Source organism: Poecilia reticulata, linkage group LG1, assembly GCF_000633615.1.
Source record: "Poecilia reticulata strain Guanapo linkage group LG1, Guppy_female_1.0+MT, whole genome shotgun sequence".
Lineage (NCBI taxonomy): Eukaryota > Metazoa > Chordata > Actinopteri > Cyprinodontiformes > Poeciliidae > Poecilia > Poecilia reticulata.
The window spans coordinates 31,759,616-31,780,989 of record NC_024331.1 but is presented as its reverse complement, the minus strand read 5'-3'; the positions used below and the strand labels follow the sequence as shown (position 1 = coordinate 31,780,989).

The following is a 21,374-nucleotide window of genomic DNA, read 5'->3' as shown; positions in this document are numbered from 1 at the left end:
CTCACACACACACACACACACTCACAAAACAGACTGCTCACACACACACACACACACTCAGAAAACAGACTGCTCACACACACACACACACGCTCAAAAAACAGACTGCTCACACACACACACACTTGAGCAACCAGTAAACATCCTTATCCCAGTAAGAACAGAACGGCTCTCAGTAGCAACAAACTCAGAACAGGATCTGATTTTATTCCGACTTTCTGTAGAGAATCTGAGCATGAAGACCATCAGCACAGATTAATAAACTCTCCATGACAGAAACAAATCCCTGCACTGCAAAAACAAAAAGTCTTCAATCTTGTTTCTAGTGAAAGTATCTTTGTACATTTGGAATAAGACTTTAACTTACAAGTAACTTTTCAAAACAATATAGCAGCTCGTTTTAAGTCAGTAATTCCTAAATAATGATGAAAAAGTTCTTGTTTCACTGACAGATTATTTCACGTATAACATGGAAAAATGTCTTGTTATTAGTGAAAAACTATGTTGATGAAACTGTTTTATTTTTTTATCAATATTAACTATTGTTTAAGAAGAAGGTTGTGTGTCTCTGGAAAAAGAAATTCTATCCTCCAAGAGTTATAAAAACATGCTTTAATGTTCATGCATTAAGATTAAGATTAATAATGTGAGTCGTCTGCTTTATTCCTCGTTTTATGTTGTTTTACTCACTTTCAAAACTTTAAATGATTTAGCACCAACTTATTTAGCTGTTTTCACTTTTACAATGCAGCCACTTTTGAATTTGTCTTAATTGAACTCCAGTCCGTTTAGCTTTGAAGTCTGGGTCGTTTTTTGGATGTGTGAATGCTAAGCTACAACGCACAGCATTCTGGGTAAATACAAACAAATCAAACTAGTGAGAGAAATTTGACAAAGACAAAAGATAAATCCATTGAAACAATAAGGAATACATGCAAAATATATTAAGAAATCTAATATACTTCGAGTTGGTGTATTTTTATGCATTTCCATTCAAATCAACTAAAAATGTAGAATGTAAATAAAGTTATCTTTGGTTATCTTTGATATTTAAAATAAAATCCAGTTCCAGAGTAAAGTGTTCTTTGAAAAATTAAAGTTTCTTTGTCTTTGAGGGGGTGAACTTGCACTATAATGCCATTTTCAATATATTACTTAATAAAAATAGTCTCAGAATGAAAATCTTATTGCTTTTTAAATGATTTCTGAACAGAATTAGCTACATTGACAGATCTAGATCCAGTTTTGGTTCCCAGTTGAACTTTCCGGCGTAAAAATATTTTTAAAACATCCCCAACTCATGACCAGGTTTGCTCTCTGAAACTTAACCCCAATTCCTGATGACAAAATCAGATCTTTGCATTGATCCAGCCGAGTTGCTGCTCTGCTTTCCTTCGTTCAGCCAAAGCAAAGCAGAGCAAAAAGCGAATCCATTGATCAGCTGTGAGCTTCAGACCCTCAGCGCTGACCAGAAGCAGAAAAGGTTTAGAAAACACTTTTCCATGAATCAATGAGCATCCTCCCCCTGATTTTCACCAACTATTTATAGCGGTCCCGCTGCTGCATTAACCCACTGCATGATTTATCATTGGGAGCCAGCTCTGGTCTGCTGAGTAGCTGCATTCATGCCAGGCGGCACCGTGGTGCCAACAACAACACGCCGCGGCCCTCAGAGATGCACACAAATAAAACCGCAGCACAAGCTAACTCTGTGCGCCTGGAAACCTCGGCTCCTGCACAATAACACAGAAAGACGGCGAGAGAAACCCAGGAAAGTGCTGATGAGTTGCAGTAGCTTCGCAGATCTGTCGAACAAGAGCGGATTTGCCTGCTACACCTAGATAGTGTCCCCCCCCCCCTCTGCTTTCGCCCAGGTATTCTGGGCATGAATGGCTGTCAGTTTGGATTTGGGAGCTCAGCGTTGAGGGGGAAAATAGAGTCTGGTGGGGGTCTTTGTGCGTCTTCATTGGCAGAGACGAGCGCGGGAGACAGTGCCCTTCTCATTGAGCCCCGGCTCGCTCAAAACGCTGCGATTTCACATCCAGAGGGGGAAAAGAGAAGAAAAAAAAAAGAGAAGGGGGGGACGGATGAAGCTTCTGGCTGCTGGGGACGCTGGCGTGTCTGCGGGGAAGGTTTCCGATGGCACCGGGAAAACCGAGGATCTGAACGAGAGCAGCTTCTGCCTGAGCTGAGGAGAATAGTGACCCAGTTTTCCTTCTGCGTTTCACTCAGACGGATTCACACCCACCCACATGCACAGCCAGAATAGCAGGAACAAAAATAACGATGGATTACTTGCAGCTGATGACGTCATGGAGAAAAAGAGAAAGAAAAAAAAAGGCGTTTTGGAGTAAAAATTCAGAAATAAAATGGTAAATGTGGCGTTTGTTTTAACATGAGAGCGACGCAGCGCTGCCTCAGGTGAGGAAACACCTGGATGTTTGTTTCAGTCTGAACTTTCGACCCGGTTATCAGGGAATCGTTGACCTGATCACCTCCGAAGAGATGTTTGTTTTCATCCCAATCGATCAATCAGAGATCAGATCTGGAGATTTCTCAACATTTAAAAACTAATTTGACACTAAAAATGGCCTCAGTCTATAGATTATGTTGAAACTGTTAGTTAGATTCATTGATTACTGAAATAATCGTCTACTGAGCCAAAAGCAGCAGTTTTTGTCATGATTTGTTGGGTGGTGAGGACAGAGGCGGTGGACCCAGGATGCGGTGAGAAAGGATGATTTTAATACTAAACAGGAAGGAGAACAGGTGAGTCTGGGAAGGTGCAGGACTAACGACACAACCAGCGACAGACGGACGGCTACAAGGACAAGGAGCCGACGGGAAGTAGAGGGTTACACAGGAAACGCACAGAAAACCAAATCCTCACAGTTTCAGCTTCACTCGGTTCAGTTTTACTAAAGGAATGCTGATATTTAATTTCAAGCAATAAAACATTTATCTTCTTATTTTAAAAAATGAGTTTAATTTTTTCTTATTTGCATATTTTAATGCACTCTAATTTTCAATTAATGCTCAAGTGGTTAAATGTAAAATATGTGGAATGAAATAATCTTAACTGTTTATCAATATATTTTTATTTTGCAAGCATTTCATGATTTTCTTTGAACCTTCACAACACGTTTCAGTTCTCCTCTCAATACATTTGGGTTATGCAGAAAGTTAGAGGTTTTACAGTGGCCTAGTCAAAGTCCAGACTGAAACCTGACAGTGGTGTGACTGTAAGCAGGCTTTTCTCCAAAGCGTTCAGATTAAATCGATTCTGTTCTCCTCCAGAGACAAACGACTCATTGCCAGTTATTAGCTATAATTGGGAACAAGTAGGGTTATCAAAAGCTTGGGGTGTACTAACTTTTTCCATAAGAGTGTTTTGGTTTACTCATTTACACAACAAAGAAGCACAAAAAATGGAAGAAAATGAGTATTTATTTTGCTTTCTGTTGGATTTTAAGAGCTTCATCCCTCCAGGAATCTGCATCTCGGTTTTTCTCGGCAGGTTGGACCTAAAAGGAAATCTCAGATTGTCGTCGACATGTTTGGTGCGTCTGTACTTCCTGGTTTAATGATTCTGGTTCAGTCCGTCCCAATGCTCGGGACCGATTCACGGATCAGCGCCGCACTCACTCACATAAAGGACCAAACAACAGTATCAGCAGCCCACTGTCTGGGTGCGATTCCACGTTTCAGGGGATTAACTGGTAAAGACTACCAACAACTGCCTTTCATTGGGGAATTAGCCGTTAATCAAACCCCACGTCTGAGGATTTCTCTCCATCCAGAACTGCACGCCCCTGCTAGGAGGTCTGAATGGGAAAACGCAGAGCCATTCAGACCTGATCCGCGCCAAACAAACGGCTTTTCTCCAACCTCACAGAGGCAGGAACCCTTGAAGGGCCTCTCCAAGGAACCGAGCGGCCGCAAGAAAGGCCCCGCCCCCTTCAATTAGCTTTGTGGCGCCGCGGTTTAGCGGCTTTAACGCAAACAAAACAATGACCATGTTCAACATGGCCGATACGGCCTAACAAATGGAAATTTCTGCAACACAAGAGGGGGGCGCGCGAGACCCCGGGCGTATGGTTACCGCGGCGATACGGCGTTAGGCGTCCACCTGATTCAGCAGGCCTGAATGGGCTTTCATCACAATCAGCTCTCCACCGGATTAAAGCAAAACGAGCCGCTTGATGGAGATATTCATGGCTCTGCTGAGAGGCTGAGACGCTTCAGCTGGAGCAGCAACAGAAAGCAAAGGCCTGTTAGAGCAGAAAACACTGAAATGATAATAAAGCAGGCCTCATTCATACGGGACAACAACAGTGACGAAACATGCACGAAGATGTTTCAAAGGTTTTAGGGCTTAGTTGCTTCATTTCTGTCCCAAAAGCTGCCAACAGGTGATTTATGCACATTAAATCCTGAGAAATACTTACATTTAAATTATTTAATTACATTTTTTCAACTGAGTATCAGGACTATTACGAGAATAAAGTTGTAATATTAAGAGAAACATATTGTACAAGAAATAAGTCATAATATTAAGAGAATGTAATAAATAAGAAAAAGTCAAAATAAGAAAAAGTCACGCATTAAAAAATCAACATGAGAAAAAAATTGTGATATATGAGAATAAACTTATAGTACAAAGATAAAGTAATAATATAAGCAAAAAAGGTCATTATTGTGGAAATGAAGTCAAACAACAAAACGTCAGAACATGAGAATAAAGTAATAAAAACACAATAAAACAGGCAACAAAAAGTAATATTTCAATAAAACGGTAACAATTCAAGAAAAAGCCACTATGAAGGATTTGTACGACAAACGATGATTGTAAAAAGACACGATGAGAAAAAAATGGTTATAATAACAAAAATCGCGATGATGCAAAAATAAACTCAGAAAATCAACAGAACAAATTTGTAAAACTGCGAGGAAAAAGCCGTACGACAGTCAAAACGATACGAGAATCTGCTTTATGTTTCCAGAATAAAATCGTAACATTCGTAGAATGAAGTGGCAGTTTTATTAAAAATAATTAAAGACTAAACTGAGGAATGCTGAGCATCTCCTGAGGTTACACTTGGAAAAGCTTTACAGATCATATTCATACGTTTATATTTTAACATCAACATCAAATTTATGTGACGGTTTTAAATGATCACATCAGATCTTTATAACAACCAAAGATTTGCTCTTATTAAAACTTTTTTTCTAGTAGTTTTACAATTTTCTTTAGGCAATATTGCATCTTTGTTCTCGTAATAAAAAAAAAATCTCTTTCTCTGTCACCACCACACTTTTTATTTATTCCTAATGAAGATTTCTGCCTTTGTCTGATTGCTGTTGGGTTCATTCCTTCTGAAGATGTCTGAGTGTTTTGATGGATGATCAAACTAAAAGTCATCAAAGTTTGATTGAAGTTGGGGATGAAATGGACCAACGAAGCTCGACTCTCTGCAAGATAGTTTGGGTTACAGCTGGAGAGTAAAAACGGCCTAAATAAAGTCACATCTCCAAAGTACTCCTCTAAACCGGGACATTGACTTGAGACGACCATAAGAGGGAGCGACCTCCTGCTGGTGGATTATTTCTGAGTCTCATAACCTCGTTTCCAAACAGTTACCCAGCAGTAAATGACTGCAGATTGCATTAACCGATGCCAAAGCACGAAGACTCCCCAGGGCGTAAACGGAGACTCAAACTGTTTTCCTTCCTGCAAAATTCTGGTGCAAAGAGACCAAAACGGCTCGTTTACAAAAAGTTTCCAACTATATCTGCAGAAAAAAAGAAACTTTATCCTCCAAGAGTTTCCAAAAACGTGCTTTAATGCTCATGCATTAATATTAAGATTAATAATGCATCAAAATGCAAAGAGGAACGAGGAAGTAAAGCAGACGACTCATAAGACCAATTCAACCCGCTTTCCTGGGTTATTCCTCATGTTTATGTTAAGATTATTTTACTCACTTTTAAAACTTTAAATGGTTTGGCACCAAATTATTTAGCTGTTCTTATTTTCACAGTTCAGCCACTTTTGAATTAGTCTTAATTGAACTCCAGTCCATTTGCCTAAAAAGTCCGGGTCGTTTTTTGGACGTGCGAATGCTAATTGAACTCTGGTCCACCTACACACCTCGGTCTCTGTTCGGTTGAAATGAATTCTGGTTCGGTTTGATTGCAGATGTGAAACCGAAGCAGACCGGAAACCGCTCCAAAAGCAGGAAGCAGACTGCAACGCAGGGCATTCTGGGTAAATACAAACAAAACAAACATGCTAGCCTAGCGCTAGCAATAGAAATGGCTCTTCAGCCAAAGACAGAAGAGAAATCCTACAACTGCAAAACTTGATGCCACTCCATTCCTGTTTACATTTCCTGAAGAAGGAAGTCGTTTTGTTGTTCCTTCAGTGGTTCTTGGTGCAGCGCCCCCACAGGCGAGGAGGGGAACTGGTTCTTCCAAGGCCTTGGTTCGTTTGACTCGGTGCAGAGTGAAGGCAGCTGTAAAAGTTGCACCAATGTTGCAACTTTTTGTCCCAACATTGAAAACAGTCAAGATCAGGTATTGGTGACAATGTGTCCGATCCATAATGGTGGATCTATTCAGTCTGCGCTTTGTGCTCTGAGCGATGTCATGCTTTATTACTTATATTAAATTATATTTAGAGTTTCAAACTGCACGGTGTGCAGCGTTACCAAATAAAATTATAATTCAGTACATTTTCTTTTAAAAAAGCTTTTCTGTTTGTCTGTATCAGAACGGTATCGACCGATACCAAACCTCAGATATCGGTTTTGGAAATGAAAAATCGGCGCTTCTCTAATTGTTACCCTTATTATACATGTCCCAGGTTTTGACCTTTAAAAGAATATTGTAACCTCGTGAAAAAATCTAACAAAAGATGATTATTAAGTTATTAATTTGCAGAGTTCCTGGTAGAAAGAATTGGAGGAACGATTATTGTTCCTGTATACGGCGGCGAGAGACGAGCGCTTGCGTCTCATCCACCTTTTATGTCGGAGGACGGCGGATTGGTGGACTGATTAGAGGTTCTGATGGCCGTTTGATGGCGGGCGGCTCAAAGTGTGGGACCGCTCTCATGTGTCTCCGCTGGATGACATGAAAAGCATCACCTGGCCTCACGACCGCCGGCGGCTTTAAGGGGCTCCCCACCGGGCTCCATTCAGGACACATAATCCATTCAGCGCGACCTTTGACACTCCCTGAGTCAGGCCCACTTCCACTCCCGACCCGGTTTGCTGAAGCTGCAGCAGACGCAGAGATCCAAGATGCATCTAATTTATTTAACACGTCCGTCCCGAGAGGGAAAATGCGAGCTCTCCATCAACGAGTTCGCTGTCCGCTGATCAAAAGCAGCGTGGAGTATGAGGAGAGCTCATCAGATAAACAAAAAATATTCTTGCTGGATTTCTTTGTGGGTTTCATCATCCTGCATCAAGTGACTGCGAGGGGGGAAGAAAACAAAGCCTTGTTTTCATCCCCGTGACATCAGAGTGTGCAGACGGAGAGCGAGGGAAGAATCAAGAGTTTGGAAAACTGTCTCTCAATTTGCTGCTCCAAAAAAACAGAAAAAAAGAAAAGAGGGAGGGTTCTGCTTTCCAGCTGCCTGGCAGACAAACCTCATATGAATTGTTGCTAAAACCCAAATCTCCAGGCAGGATTAGTCAAACTGCTACCATCTTCTAGGTTTGTCTGAACTTGGAGTGAGTATAATTGGTATGAATCTCAGCTGCACAGACTCGACCAACGCCGCCGTGTCTCCTCTGTGACTCGGGGGGCCGTCAAGTTTTTCCCAGCCGTAGTAAATCGGGCGCCTGGGGCCGGAGCTGAGCTCGCATTTCGGAGCCGGGGCCCGGGAGGCCATCGGGGAACGGAGATACGGCGGTGGTGGCAGCGGGGGAGGGGAGAGGGGCGTGGCCAATGGGCCGGCTGGGTGAGTAGGCGGGTCTGCAGACCAGCTGGGTGTTTCTAAAGGAAGGAAGGCAACCGTTTCTGTCTATAGCTTAAGTTGTCCGGTAAACTCTGGAACAAAGTTGCAACATTTGTTACATTTTCAGCTGCTGCGATTCATTTTCTCACTGCAGAGTCTAGTGAAAAACCTGTTCCCCTCCTTGCCTGTGGGGGCGCTGCCTCAAGAGTCACTGAAGGAAACAACACACGAGAAGATACCGAGCACAACTTCCTTCTTCAGAAAATGTAAAAACAGAGTAATATTAGATATTAGCAGCTGTAGTACTTCTCTTTTGTCTTTGGTAAAACAAATCACAAGCCATTTCTCCTGCTAGCTTGTTGGTTTTGGTTGTATTTACCCAGAAAGCCCTGTGCTAAAGTCCACTTCCTGCTGTTGGAGCGGCCTCTGGTTCGCTTGGCGTTCACATTCGAACCACAGCAGAATTCACTGCAAACGGAGCCAGACCGAGGTTGGTAGGTGGACCAGAGTCTGATTACACGTTCACACCTCCCCAAACAAACTGGACTTTCAAGGCAAAAGGTTTGATCAAACTGTTCTAAATGGTGCTGGTGTGAATGCACACTAACTTCTGTGTCATCGGACTTTATTACAGCTTTTTTAGTTTTTTGAGCCTGCTGTTGTAACCAGAGGTACCAGAAGACTTGGGGTTAGTTAGACTTTAAACAGTTAGGCGGTGTTAGCCGGGCCTACATTAGCAGCATCTCTATAGATCCGTTGCAACATGACTTTACACGCAAGATCCCACCTCCGGATCCAGTGAGCGACAGACTGCCAGTGGTTTTAACTGTCAGTCTGTCAATATAATGTGCTACGTCTTAAATGTATAAAAGAAAAATGGACACAGTGCTTTAGTACTAATTGTTAACACTATGTCATCTAGATAACAAGGTCAGGGGAAAAAAATAGCGAAAGCATGGGAATTATATCAGCTATGCTAGCTTGACTTTGACAACCGTTTCATGTGCATGTGCTGCAGAATCCGGTTTGTTTCGGTTCAGTTTAAAAAAGGCGACCCACACACCAACTCTCTGACAGATCATCAGCAGAGCAGGAGTTTAAATCAGCCAATCAACCTTCACTGTCACATATTAATAATCACATCAAGCCTGAAAACATCGACCAGGGCGCCCAACAGGCCAGAGGCGCCTCTGCGCGGCCCTATCACTGCTCGTGCCCCGTGCCTGGCCCCCCTTATGAAAGCCTAGACCCGCCCCTGCTGCGAGGTGCCATTACACACACGCTCCAACACAAAGGCGCCCGGCTCGTTAGCACTCTAACTAGCGGGCTCCATGGCAATCAGCGCTCTCCTCTCTCAAACATGGATACATCTGCAAGTGTAATCACTGCATTGTGCTCCGATTTTCTGCTCTGCTGGGCAGCGGCGCGGCGGCGCGGCGGCCCACTCTCCACCGCCTCCACCGCGGCCTCGGCCGGCCCGCTGCGGATCACACTCTGCCCGGTCGCTCAGGTAACAGGAGTCACTAATCCGGCCGGGGTTGAATTACAGATAATTGCCTCGGCACCGTGATTGATTTCAGCCCTGGAAAGAAGACGATGACGCCGCCTCCCCCTCCTCTTCCTGCCTCTCTGCAGCGCGGCGAGCGGCAGCCAAGACTCTCCATCTAGTAGGAGGCAGGAGGCTTTGAAGAGATCAAAGCCAAGGCCGGGAGCAGTTGCGCGCCCAGGGAATACGGGAGAGAGGCTTTCTGCTCCTCAGCCCTATTTTCTAGCGTCATGTTGGATTGCAGCTGTATTGCATTTCGCCAGTTTTCTTAATGCTCTTGGTTTTGACTTTGACATCAGTGATTCCCCTTCTCTCTCCTCCGCTCCCCCTAACCATCGGTTTCTTCAAAAACAAGAAGAGAGAAGGAGGTAAATGGATCCAAAAACAGATTCTCCTCTTTCTCCCTTTTTTATATTTTCACAACTCCATAATTGGACAGTTCAAAGGAGAGGAGGGGAGAAATGCAGCATTTGTTTTCAATTCCACCGCCGATATGAAAGGAGCGACAAACTTTTATGGCCTTCCCAAAAATTAAAGGCAGGCGCTTTTTTTTTTTCCTAGCAGTCAAAGAACGGCGTGTTTTTTTACGGCCGAGACCACACAAAACGAGCTGATAGCTAAAGCCTCTCCTCTTTGTCCTCCCGATGGAGTGAACACACACACACACACACACACACACACACACACACACACCAACACACACATGCCGACAGAAAAAAAAAGTGGTTTGATGTTCGGCACAAGAACACAGAAGGAGGCATGAAGAAAAAGCCGTAGCCATGTATTCATTTAATGGCTCCGCTAATAAAGCCTGGTGGCAAGAAGGCACCCTTTGTACTGCAACCATGCCGGCCCTGTACCACCTCCTACACTGGGGACCATTAATATTTCAGCGCTGTCAGAGACGCGTTGCATGTGAGCGTCTTTAGCGCTCACACCCACAGCAGAGGGAAATAATGAGCTTCTGAAAAAATATGAAACAGCAAAAAAAAGAAAGAAAAGGAAGGCCGGAGCGAGAGCGGATTCATCCAACAGAGCGGCTATTGATCATGGCTCGGTCTCTGAGCGGGACAAAGTGAGGGCTGTTTGAGCTCCTCTGAAGTCTGGACACAGCTGGCAGCATTTGGAGCCATGTTCTTACCCCTGTGAGCCCATTGTTCCCGCTCCGCTGCAGATCGCTACTTGGAACTGTCTCTTTATAGAGCTGCGAGCTGTCAGGATGAGGTCAGAAAACGCTATTCATGATTTTACTCACTTTACAGCTGCAGCAGAGAGCGGCCGCCTGCAGTCCCTGCTGGAGCACCAGGCGTTTGACAGAAGGTCGTGTAACTTTGTTATCAGATTAAATAACAACAACAAATCTAAGGCTGTTTTCACACCTAACAGTCCTGTACACTCGGTTTGATTAGGGGCCAAATATTTGTTACATTTTCAGCTGCTGTGGTTTTTTCACACTCCAACCTGTTCCCCTCCTCACCTGTGGGGGCGCTGCACCGAGACCCACTGAAGGAAACAACATGAAAACCTCTGAAGAAGACACTGAGCACAACTTCCTTCTTCACAGAATGTAAACAAGAATGACATCAGATTTTTGTGGTGTATGACTTCTCTTTTGTCCTCGGTAAAGCCATTTCTCCTGCTAGCGTTAGCCTAGCGCATTTGTTTTGGTTGTATTTACCCAGAATGCTCTGCGCTATGGTCCACTTCCTGTCTGTGGTGCAAACTCCAGTCCATAGTGCGTTCACTTATGCATTTAAGCCACGTCAGAGTTCAGTTCAGCCGGACAGAGACTGAGGTCTGTAGGTGAACCAGAGTTAGATTTTTTGATCCGCATCAGAGTTTGGTGTCACAAGTTGCTCATATGTTTTGGTTGGTTTGACTTGGTGCAGCATGAAAGCAAATCGCAGCAGCTGAAAATGTAACTTTGTAACTTTGGTCCTCGATAGAACCGAGTCTACTGGACTATCAAATGGAAAAACATCCTTAATATATTGGAAGAGTGACACAGAGCCGTCAGTTAGCGAGGAAGACTCACTGAAACTCACTGAAGTTTCAACAGCATTGAACAATTGGCTTATGAGACACTCTTGTTGTAATTCCCAATTGGGATTACAACTAAACCTTTGAAGTCTGAATTCTGCTGGGAAGTAGAGGCTTGAGTTTTCAACATGGCCTCCGTCATTAATAAATGTAAAGTTGTAGACTTTAGGCATCAAATAGTACATTGAACTCATTAAATGCATGTTATAGAGCCGTACAGCCTCCATCTCTCTGTGTTGTGGTGCATATAAAGCAGTTCCTCAAATTTGTCACAATACTGCAAAATCAGAAGATCCCCACATGTTTTCAAAACAATGCATAACTGTGATGTTATTGCAAATCTTCTGAAAATGTTTAAAAACCACCATTAACTCAAAGTGGGTACAAACACGGTAGAAATTATTATTTTAGTATTAGCTTTTTGAAAATTACTATTCCGTTATAGCGCTTTAGCATTCTGCTAAATACCATACAGGTGCCGTTCTTTAGGATTAGCGGACATAATGTTTATGGTTAGCATGTTAGCAGAACTAATGTTTACGGTTAGCGCTTAGGGTTAGCTCAAGTAACTGCCTAGTTAGCAGTTGCTCAAAATGTTAAAGATAGCTCTGCTAATTAACCAAATGGCATGAAAGATGACTCCATGTCGGCTGCACAGGAGAGCGACGCTTAATGCAATGTGCAAAAGGTCTTGTATTTACGGATGGATGGATAGAAGTGCTATTATTAACTATAAGTTTTACCAGTTTATTAGTGAATATTTTCTTTCAATTTAAAAACATGAATTCAAGGTTCTCATACCATCAGACTCCTACAATCTCATACGCACAAAATAAGATTACAGACGTTACAGGAGAAATTTGACCAAAAACCCAAACAAACACGAACACACAGCCTTCCAGGCTCCAGCTCTTATCCTCGTTTCACAGGAAGTCCCCACCCCCTCTAATCAACCAGAACTGGGCATGAGGGACGACCTTGGCGAGGCCGTCGGCTGACCCCTGGAGACCCGCAGCAGCAGGCTGCTGGTGAGGAGTGAAGCCCAGTGAGCAGCTGCTCAGGCCAGAACCACCAGAACCCGGCCGGCTCAGCGCCCAAAGGAAGAGCCGTCGTTTACCAGCCGTCTGCTTTCTGAGTGCCAACACGCGTCCAAAATAAGCGTCAGTCAGGTTGCGTCACATGCGAGCCTGCATGCGGCGCTCACGGGTTGTTGCCTTTCTCAAACATGTAGAAAGTCACAGTTTCAAGGCTTTCAGCGCCGGAGCTAAAGTATTGCTAACAGATGTCTTCCTTCTGCCGTCTTAGCTTTTAACACTGAAACAACCTAAACGTGATGAGTTTAACTGCTTGGATTTCTGTAACTATTAAATGTTGAACTTTAAAGCAATAAAACCAGAAGACATTTTTAAAAACGCGTGAAGAAAGCCTTCATCCGTGATCGCCGTCTCCTCTTACAGTCTGCTGAGCTCCATTTACCAGGATGAAAACGCAGATAAGCAGATTACAACCACATGGCGTCGCTTGCACCGCGCATACGGAGCAAACGTGTCGACTGGCATCGCCAGACGTCGCAGGAAACTTCGGCGTTAATGGGGCTGTTTATAAAACGCCACAGCAGCAGCGGGCCATCGCTGTGCAAACACATAATTCACCGTGTGAGATCTGCACCGCAGATGACATTGATGTCTGAGCAGATTTAGAAAAAAACAGCAATTACGCTTGCATCTTTTACACTGTCAAACTCGAGGCCCGGGGGCCAAATCCGGCACGCCACAGCTTTTTATGTGGCCCTCTGGACTCCAGTGGGTCACATAAATAGAACCTTCAAGATAACAGTTGTGTGTTTTCATGTTATTTTATCAATCAAGTCAAAGGAGTTTTTATCTGTGTACTGCAAAATTACATCAATCAGTCCTTGTAGTTTTTCACACGAATGCATAATTGTCAGTTCATTGCAAATTTTCTGCAAAAAGGATCAAAAACCTTAAGTGTTGCATGTTAATCTGTGTGTAATTTAATCTTACTGTAAATGCAGCTTTTATTTTCCGAAAGCCTCAAAGGGTTTTTAGTCAGTCCCTCCAGTTTTTTGTGAACTAGCAAAATTCACACAAAATCAACAGATTTCATGCATAACTGTGAGTTAAATGATGAAAAACATGGGGTTTTGGGGTGTTTCCACAGCTTGTAGTCCAGTTGACTTTGTACAATTCAGACCAAAATGGCACCAAATCAAACTAATTGGAAACACTGTTCCACTCCCCGCCTGTGGGGGCGCTGCACCAAAAACCACTGACACAAAAGCCTCTGAAGAAGACACCAACACTTCCTTCTTCCTGAAATGTAAACAAAACTAAAGTGTGGTCAGATTTTAGCAGTTAGAGGATTTCTGTTTTGTCTTTGGCAGAAGATCACGAGTGATTTCTCCAGTAAGCGCTAGCGCTAGCTTAGCGTGTTTGTTTTGGTTTCATTTACCCAGAATGCCCTGACTTGTAGTACACTTCCTGTTTTTGAAGCCGCATTCACATTTTTAGTCTGAGTCAGACTTTAATTGCGCAGAAACACTTTCCCAAACAAACCAGACTTTCCAGGCAGGAGTTTAACTAAAGCAGACTCAACATGTTAGCACTCCAAGTGATGCCAACTCCCACCTGCAGGTGGCAGCCTTTCTTACTTCTACTACCCTGCGTGGTTATAGTCCGTGATCGATGGGGTGAGTTACAAAAAGTCACATTTACGTCATACGTAAGCGCAAATATTTCTAAATTAGCATCACAAAATCAGTGATTTTGATTTCAACATAAATTTTAAAAATAATCACAAAAACACTCATGAAATCCTGGAGGAACTAATCACTAAAAAGGTGCTCAGTATTATTTAATTTAAGGAGCACTTATCGAAAGCAGAGACAGCTAATATTTTAACAGTTTAATAGGTTTTATCAACACCTTCTGGCACAACTGGCCCTTCAAGGTCTTAATGTGGCCCAAAATTAAAATGAGTTTGGACAGTTTCTTATTCCCGTATTATTTTCCAGAGTTTTGATAATAACTGAGCTGAAGATGAGACGCTCGCAGGAAGTGCATCCGATTAAAGGCAAGCCCAGCCGTGGGAAACCAGCGCAGGGTGGGCAGTGATGGACAGGGAGGCTGCTGGGAGATGCAGTGTTCTCTCTAACAGATCCTCCATGCAGCACCGAGGGCATGAGCTCAGGACACACATGGCACTGAGGGACACCGGCGCGGCCCCACCAAATCCCGTTAGGTAAGCCCGGGTTAGCGATTCCACGCTGCGAGACACTGGCTAGCAGATCCGTCACGTTCCCTCTACATCAAAGGAAGCCCGGCGCTGCAGCCCCTCCTCATCCTCACCATGAGGATCTGCAACCAGGGATCCAAAAAAAATAAAAACTGAAATGGAGACGTAGCTCTGAGTCCTCATCATCAAAAAATAAAATCATCTTCAGACATCCTGAGCTGCATCTCTACCAACATTTCAGAACTAAGCAGCTGTTTTTACTGTTTCTGTCTCATCAAATGTGAGTTTTCAGAAACAAACCTGGATTTCCAGATCTCAGTTCTTTAGGAAATATATTCAAACTTACACTGGAGCATGAAAAGTGAATTGCAAATATACAAAATCAAGTAAGTTTGGCCTAGTTTCTAGTGAAAATATCTCAATACACTTGAAATAAGACAAAACAAACTCACAAATAGCTTGTTTTGAGTCAATTATTCCTTAATATTGCCGAAAAAGATCCATTGGCAGATTATTTAATTTCTAACAAGATATTTTTCCCACATTTTAAGTGAAATAATCAGCCAATGGAATAAGTACTTTTCATACATTGTAAGGAATTATTCCCTAAAATAAAGCTCCTATATTTGCTGAAATGTTATTTGTAAATTAACTCAACTTCTTCCACACATCAAACCGGAAAAACAAAACCCTCCAAATGTGACATCAAACAGGTTGTTTGCACAAAAGTTTCAATTTTACCTGAAACCACTGAGAAAAAAACACAATGTTGCTACACGTCACAGGAGAAATCTAACAGGGTTTCTGCAGGTTTCACCAACTCAAATGTAAAAGTAGGAATGACATTTAAGACCTTTATCTACACAGAAATGTACGAATATCATCCAACCATGTTAGATGCAGAGCAGCCAGCTAGCCGTAGCAAGGTCATGTCACCAGTAGCCTCACGCGCAAATGGACCGAACTTAAAAAACGATTTAACAAACTATCCAAACTGTTTGAACCCATTGAAAATTCCTCTGTGCGACTCAAACTTTTACCCGACTGAAAAGTCCAGCAAGAAATAAAAAAACATCGAATATACGAGATTAAATACTGCCGAGACGAGATCTGTGATCAACACGTTTAAGACCAACTTACTTTTTAAAAACGTAATTATTGATACATGAATTAAAGACTTCTTAAGGATGCACGGACACCCTGTTAAAAATGCTTGTACTGATCTAAGATGAAAGAGTTTTTTTCTGGTGTTTTTTGTGCTGAAACATCAAAGAATCTGCGGCTGAGTCAGGTGGAAAAATTCAACCTCAGCTTCACATCTGCATCCACACGACAGCTACTGAAAAATCGCAGCGTTACCCCATAAAACATTATTCAATCTCTTCATCAGCTCAAACGCTCAGTCTGCACTGATGAAGATTCACTCAGTACGTCACGCAGTGTTCGTGAAGTTGAAACAAACCTCGTCCGAATGCTAAGCAGTTTTTCTACAGCTTTGATCTTAATACACATGAACGATCCAGAACTGCACAAAATGCTGCAGAACCAAAAACACAAACGTTCCACAAACCAGCAGGACGAAGACAAGCGTAAGAGCAGCTACACCATCTAGGTTTCATTAAAACTAGAGAGTGTAAAAATGTAGTTAAGATTCAATAAAATCATAACAGCGAAGCAGCTAAAAGCTATAGAGCATGCTAACTCTAGCGTGCTAAATAAAGCATTAAATTCATTCTTTTGTGAGTTTCCATAAACCAAATTAATATTTAACAAACCAAAAGGTGTTTTAAACAATCTTTAGGAAATCTAAAATAATTTAGATTTGACCACAGAACTATGAATGCCCCAGTTTATTTATTTCTTTCTACAAGTTGTTCCTTCTTTATGCTAATTTAGCTAAATAAAAATCATGCTAGCTGAAGCTTTAGAGCTGCTGTGAGACACAGGTTTGGTCTAAATAGGAAGATCTGTGTTAGTTTATCTACTTTTATTCCTACCTCAGTTCCTCAGAGGAACTAAATCGGATACATATCCGATAGTTTTCAAAGCGTTTGCAGTCATTTCTGCATCACTGATGCATCAGAAGAACCAAGACGCAGAAAAACAGTAAAATTACGAAAGCAGTTTGTGTCAGTGGTTCCTGCCACATATCCAAACAAATTTCTCCACAGAAGCTGCAGCCGATGCGATTTTGTTTTATTAGAAGCTTCACCTTCTTCTGTCGCCTCCCGTTAGAGTCCATCCACTTTACAGCAGCGGCCATTATTACTGCCGCAAACAGAGCGCTGCTGTGCGACTCACAACCATGAAAAAAACAAAAGAAAACACGTCAAAGGTGTGTGAACTTAGCCTGAAATACGTTTTTCTTAACAAGCGCCACCAGGTGTTCAAACTGTGTCATGACAAGTCTCATCAACATTTATCCAAGATCTTTTATTTTCGGTAAAAGTTACTCATTTCTCTTAACTGTGGACATGTTTTGGCGTAAAGTCTGAGCTTCTGCAGCAGAATCCGCTCATTAAGCCGGGAGTCCCCAAAATCTGCTGACAATCAGCAAACGCTACCCTCTGTTCGCAGACTGGACTCCGGCATGTGCAGGAATGTCATGGTCAATGGAAATCAATCTAAACTGCTGGGACGGGGGGCGAGGATGGAAGAGAATGAAAGGGAGAATGTGGCTTTGATCTGGGTGAAAACTGATCCCAGGCCTGCAGATACTGAGGCTGCGGCGGCAGAGCAGGCGAGCTGACATCAGTGAGAAAGTCGGGGTTCTTCCACTTGTTATTGGATCGGCGAGAGAAACGCGTAGAAAATGACTTCTGTTTTATTGGAGACAGGGGGAGGGAGGCTAACCACAGCAAAAGAAAAGGTTTTAGAAGTTTGGGCAGGAGGTTTGCCTCCGAACTGCCTGGTTTTACACATCTGCACTGAGGGGTAATTTCCTCTAACACACTCAGCTGGTCTCCATACTGAGGTTTATGAGCTTCTCGGTGCCACGGATTAACACAAACCAGCAGAAATCTCAACATCAGAACAGAATTTCCAGAAGCGAACAGGAAAGCGCTCGAATTAATCCAATTTTCTCCAAACTGCCACACTTTCTTTTCACTCCCGCAACTATTTCAAAGGGGGAACGACGCAATTTTAACATCATCCCATGATAGAGTTGCGTGTGAAAGAAGATCCTTTACACTCAGCATGTGGCCTCTACCCCCCGACAATCACATCTGCTTCCCAAAAAAACACACAGACTCTCACAACAACGCCGAGGCAACTTTCCGCCTCTCCGTCCAACTCCCGGGAAATTCACAACAAGAAGCGGCCTTGTTGTTCTTCCTAACCAGGTGGGAGCACTTCCTGCGTCGGCGCCCTGCTGGACGCCCCGCTGGACGCCCCGACGCCAACTGGACGGACAGCAGGAGCTTCACTGCAAAAACGCAAAATCTGACCACGTACTTATGTCTGGTTTCTAATGCAACCAGAGATGAGATGAAACTGACTAAGAAGTGACTCTGCAGTGAGATAAAGGAGCCAATAATCCCTTAATATTGATGAAAAAGTTTTAGTTCCACTGTCAGATAAATTCAATTATGACATTTTTTAAGTGAAATAATCTGCCAGTGGAATTACTACTTTTAAAAATCAATATTAAATGAATTATTGACTTAAACCAAGCTCCTACTTCTTGCTGAAATGTTTCTTTTAAGTTTGTTTAATCTTGTTTTAAGTGAACTTGACCAATAATACCTGGTAAGATTTTGTGTTTTTGCAGTGCAAGACTAACAGGACAAAAACTCATTATTCCCTTTTTACACTGCAAAAACACAAAATCTTACCAAGTAGTTTTGATCTAGTTTCTAGTGCAAATGTCTTAGTTCACTTGAAATAAGACAAAAATAACTTCAAAGTAACTTTTCAGTAAGAAATATGAGCTCATTTTAGGCCAATAATTCCTTTAATTGTGATTTTTAAAAGTACTAGTTCCACTAAATTACAAAGATTATTACTGAAAAGTTACTTCTAGTTTCCAAGTGTACTAAGATATTTGCACTATAACCTAAACTAAGTTACTGGTAAATATTTTGTGTTTTTGAAGGAAGAAGAAAGCAGCAGCTAGCCTGAAGTTGCCAAAGTTCATCTATGTGGTGCTTTTTTAAAAAAAGAAAGTTTGAAAAACACTGAAGTTCTGGACAAGGACACGTGAAAAATACCAAATCAGAGCAGAAGAAAATGAGTAAAACAAACAGAAAAGTTTCAGCGTCAGACCTCAACTGAATGCCAACGAATCAAAATAAGTTTTAAGAATGAAAGAAAAGGAGCAACAGCAGAGAAAAAGCCAAACTCTTTTTCTCTTAAATCAAGTCTGAGGGACATTTAACGGCAGCTGATAAACATTTAGTTTAATAACCACTGATAAACGACGCAGAGGATGATGTCTGAGCGGAGCTGAAACTCTCGGGTTTTATCCGGGTCGAGCAGAAAAAGTTCCCGCACATTCAGACGTTTGGTTTCCCAAACTGGAGATAAGCGATCTGGAAGAGCTCCTGGTTCCTGAGATCAGCGAACTCTTTAGATACGAATCACGCTTCTTACTTTGAGTGGAAAAAACTCCGAACCAGATAGGAGGAAAAAAAAATAAAAATCAAAGGCGCTTTGTAGATAAGAGCAGATTTAAATGTGGTTCATCTGACAGGTTGCAGCCCAGCTTGGTGTTCCTCAGGGCCGGGTCTGCAGCCTGCGCTAACAGGCTAACTGACAGCAACATGGAGGTCAACCAGAGCAAAAATACAGAAAACAAGTGCATCGTCTAATTAAAACCAGTGATATATGCTTTTTTAATTTTTTAGATTATTTTTCTTTATCCATAGGAAAACACGATTTAACTCAAACTGTTGGTACATTTTAAAATTAATTCCTCATTTACAGATCAATAAAGGATTTTATCTTCTGTAATCAGTCATTTCTGATATTTTTTAACAAAATAAAAAACTAAATATGACGCTCAGTTGAGCTTCTTTTCCATTTTTACCCCAAACTTCCTGTTTTCACTCCGTTATTTCCTGATCAAATGATCGTTTCCCGATTTAAAATCAAAGATTAGAATCTCAGCAGCTCTAAAAGTAAACAAGGCAGATTTATTTATTTTTTTATTCTGTTTTAATTTTTCCTTCACACCAGTGGGGTCCAAAGTGCGGTCCGGGGGCCATTTGTGGCCCCTGGACAGATCTAAAGCGGCCCCTACTACAACAGATGATTCAGGTGGAGACTTTTTATTTACTAATCAGGGAAAAATGATTACAGACAAATTTCTAATGATTTGTCTTTGATAGAAAGTAGAACCGCGTTTATCCAGAGACTTTTACTGAGAAACTCAAATCAGCTTTTATTGAATTTATTGAGCTCGGCTAAAAATATCAAGCGTTTTGCAAGAAAGTGACATAAATCCTGTTTATGTCTGGATGATTTGTTAATATAACATGTAAAATATATATTTTTTGGATCTGTGATGAATTACATTGCTTTTCTACAAAAACCAAAAACATTGGACTACTTCATTTACTTGATTTTATTTTTATTTTCTTGGTTCTTTTGACTTTGGATGCCTCTGGTTCAGGTGAAAGTTTAATAAAAAACTAAATATGAATTTGGAGATTCCAGTTTTAGAAATGTGTGGAACAAAAACGTCTGAGCTGCGAAACCTCAGCTCAGAGGTTTCGCAGCCTCTGAGCGATATTTAAAACAACCAAATCATTGATGGACGACAAACCAAGCGAGGCTCTAATTAGTTAACCGAGTGCCGATGTGATCTACCGATTTTAGCCGATACCAGTTTGTTTTTGTCTGAAAAGTTGCTAAATATAGTAACAAAGTTCCTAAGTTTGCATCTTTTTCTAAATTTCAGGCCTTTATGGAGAAGGATAAAATCGGTTTGTCGAGTTAAATATCGACCGATTTCCCAAAATTACAGAAATCTGAGCCGATTTATTGGAGCACGGCTGGTTTTAAAGCACTGAAACGGAAAACCTGCTACATTTCAGTGAAAACACATCCATTCAGACGGGTTTCATGAAACCGTCTGCTTGTTTTTTTCTGCAGGTTCAGGTTCGGTTTCGTGGCCCAGAACCGGGCCGGTACTCACCGTTCTGCCCATGGGCGGTGACAGCGAGCCGTTGTTCATGTAGTTGTCGCTGTTCATGTTGCCCATCATGATGTAGCCTGGGTAGGCCGGGTACGGGTGGCCTTTACTGTACATGTCCGGGTGTTTTCCTGGTCCAAACACACACACAGCAGAACCAGAGGCAGCGTTACTTTCTGCTTCAGCGAACAAAGCCGCTCTGAAGTTCACCTGGTGATCGTATCGCTTTCTGTGGCTTTAACCCCGCGGCCCCGCGCCGCCGCTGCGGCCTTTTGTTCCTCCTTTCTGCCCCTCGTCAAAGAGAGGAGGGCGCCATTATGCGGCGCAACAATGGAGCCCCTCTGAGCCAATTAGCACCAATTAGGAGAACATACAGGCTGTGTCAAAGCAGGAGACGCCCCAACTGCGCCTCTGACCCGAGAGGGGGGGTC

The 21,374-nt window shown here is 42.4% G+C and overlaps 1 protein-coding gene across 4 annotated transcripts in view; it reads right to left on the bottom strand.

The window, feature by feature from the left end:
• Positions 1–21,374, bottom strand: part of lef1 (lymphoid enhancer-binding factor 1) — a 64,719-nt gene that overhangs the window by 40,504 nt on the left and 2,841 nt on the right. For all 4 annotated transcript variants that reach the window (XM_008422581.2, XM_008422589.2, XM_008422603.2 and 1 more), the window contains exon 3: positions 20,947–21,074. In XM_008422581.2, the coding sequence (XP_008420803.1) occupies positions 20,947–21,074 (128 nt within the window). The remainder of the gene's footprint in view (positions 1–20,946; positions 21,075–21,374) is intronic.